The sequence below is a fragment of the Austrofundulus limnaeus genome, unplaced genomic scaffold, assembly GCF_001266775.1.
Source record: "Austrofundulus limnaeus strain Quisiro unplaced genomic scaffold, Austrofundulus_limnaeus-1.0 Scaffold1671, whole genome shotgun sequence".
Taxonomy (NCBI): Eukaryota; Metazoa; Chordata; class Actinopteri; order Cyprinodontiformes; family Rivulidae; genus Austrofundulus; species Austrofundulus limnaeus.
In genome coordinates, this window is record NW_013954073.1 from 31,352 (window position 1) to 33,088 (window position 1,737).

The 1,737-nt window shown below is 43.8% G+C and overlaps 1 protein-coding gene across 1 annotated transcript in view; it reads left to right on the plus strand.

The window, feature by feature from the left end:
* The window catches only part of LOC106536064 (T-cell immunoglobulin and mucin domain-containing protein 4-like), an 11,283-nt gene extending 10,210 nt beyond the window's left edge, over nucleotides 1-1,073 (plus strand). Inside the window, exons 3-4 of the mRNA XM_014033233.1 lie at nucleotides 591-649; nucleotides 963-1,073. Coding sequence (XP_013888687.1) covers nucleotides 591-649; nucleotides 963-1,073 — 170 coding nt within the window. The remainder of the gene's footprint in view (nucleotides 1-590; nucleotides 650-962) is intronic.
* The last annotated feature ends 664 nt before the right edge of the window (nucleotides 1,074-1,737 follow it).

The window sequence follows — 1,737 nt, forward strand, 5'->3', positions numbered from 1 at the left end:
CAATCAGAGCACAGGCACTCCTCTTTACAGTAGCCAATCAGAGCACAGGCACTCCTCTTTACAGTAGCCAATCAGAGCACAGATACTCCTTACAGTGACAGGAGGAAGAGGAACAAACATTAAGCACTGAAAAAGGGGCGTGTCCTAATTTATTATTACTCTTTCAAAGTTTCTCTTCTTTTTACAACACACACGCACACACACACACACACACACACACACACACACACACACACACACACACATACACACACACAAATTTGTTGTCTTTTCTAGTCTTGTGGGGACCTTGCATTGTCTTCCATTTCTACAGCCTAACCCTGACACCCCCCACCCCACCCACACAAAACCAGCACAACCAGAACCACTGGTACCAGAACCAGTGGTAGCAGAACCAGTGGTAGCAGAACCAGTGGTAGCAGAACCAGTGGAGGCTGCAGGTCCATCTGAAGGCAACAGGCAGTGTTTTTTACACAAACTGATGTTTCCAGGAAATGATTTTATAACCCAGAATAGTTCTGGCTCTGGTTCTGAAAGGTTCTGTCTTTATTCTGCTGATGAAGCTCTTCTTTCACTTCCTGTCCCTGCAGGTCCCATGACCACAGAGGACATCCTGACTTCCTCTGCAGCCACCAACAAGTCCCCTGAGGTGAGAACCCATCAGAACATCTCGTCTGGTACCAGAACCACCAGCAGCTCTTTTAATCTTGTCATTAGTTCATCAAAGTATTTATTTACTGTAAAATTAACACACATCTGAAGCTACGGTCCTTCTGATCACTTTACCATGTCTGAGGTCAAAGTTCTGACGGGCCACAACTGACCCAGCTCACAGAGACCCTGTCAGACCAGATCCTGGTCCCCTGATTATTAATCTGTGTGTGTGTGTGTGTGTGTGTGTGTGTGTGTGTGTGTGTGTGTGTGTGTGTGTGTGTGTGTGTGTGTGTGTGATGGATCTGTAGGATCCCAGTCCACAGACAGGGATTCTGTGGTGTGTTCTGCTCCTGTTGGTGGTTCTGGTCTCTGCAGGAGGACTCTTCATCATCGGTGAGAAGAAAAACAGCAGAACATGAGCTAAAATCAGCAAAACATGAGCTAAAAGGAGCAGAACATGAGCTAAAATCAGCAGAACATGAGCTAAAATCAGCAGAACATGAGCTAAAATCAGCAAAACATGAGCTAAAACAGCAGAACATGAGTTAAAAGGAGCAGAACATGAGCTAAAAGGAGCAGAACATGAGCTAAAAGCAGCAGAACATGAGCTAAAATCAGCAGAACATGAGCTAAAATCAGCAGAACATGAGCTAAAATCAGCAAAACATGAGCTAAAACAGCAGAACATGAGTTAAAAGGAGCAGAACATGAGCTAAAAGAAGCAGAACATGAGCTAAAAGCAGCAGAACATGAAATAAAAGCAGCAGAACATGAGCTAAAAGGAGCAGAACATGAGCTAAAAGAAGCAGAACATGAGCTAAAAGCAGCAGAACATGAGCTAAAAGCAGCAGAACATGAGCTAAAAGCAGCAGAACATGAAATAAAAGCAGCAGAACATGAGCTAAAAGGAGCAGAACATGAGCTAAAAGAAGCAGAACATGAGCTAAAATCAGCAAAACATGAGCTAAAACAGCAGAACATGAGTTAAAAGGAGCAGAACATGAGCTAAAAGAAGCAGAACATGAGCTAAAATCAGCAAAACATGAGCTAAAACAGCAAAACATGAGCTAAAAGGAGCAGAAC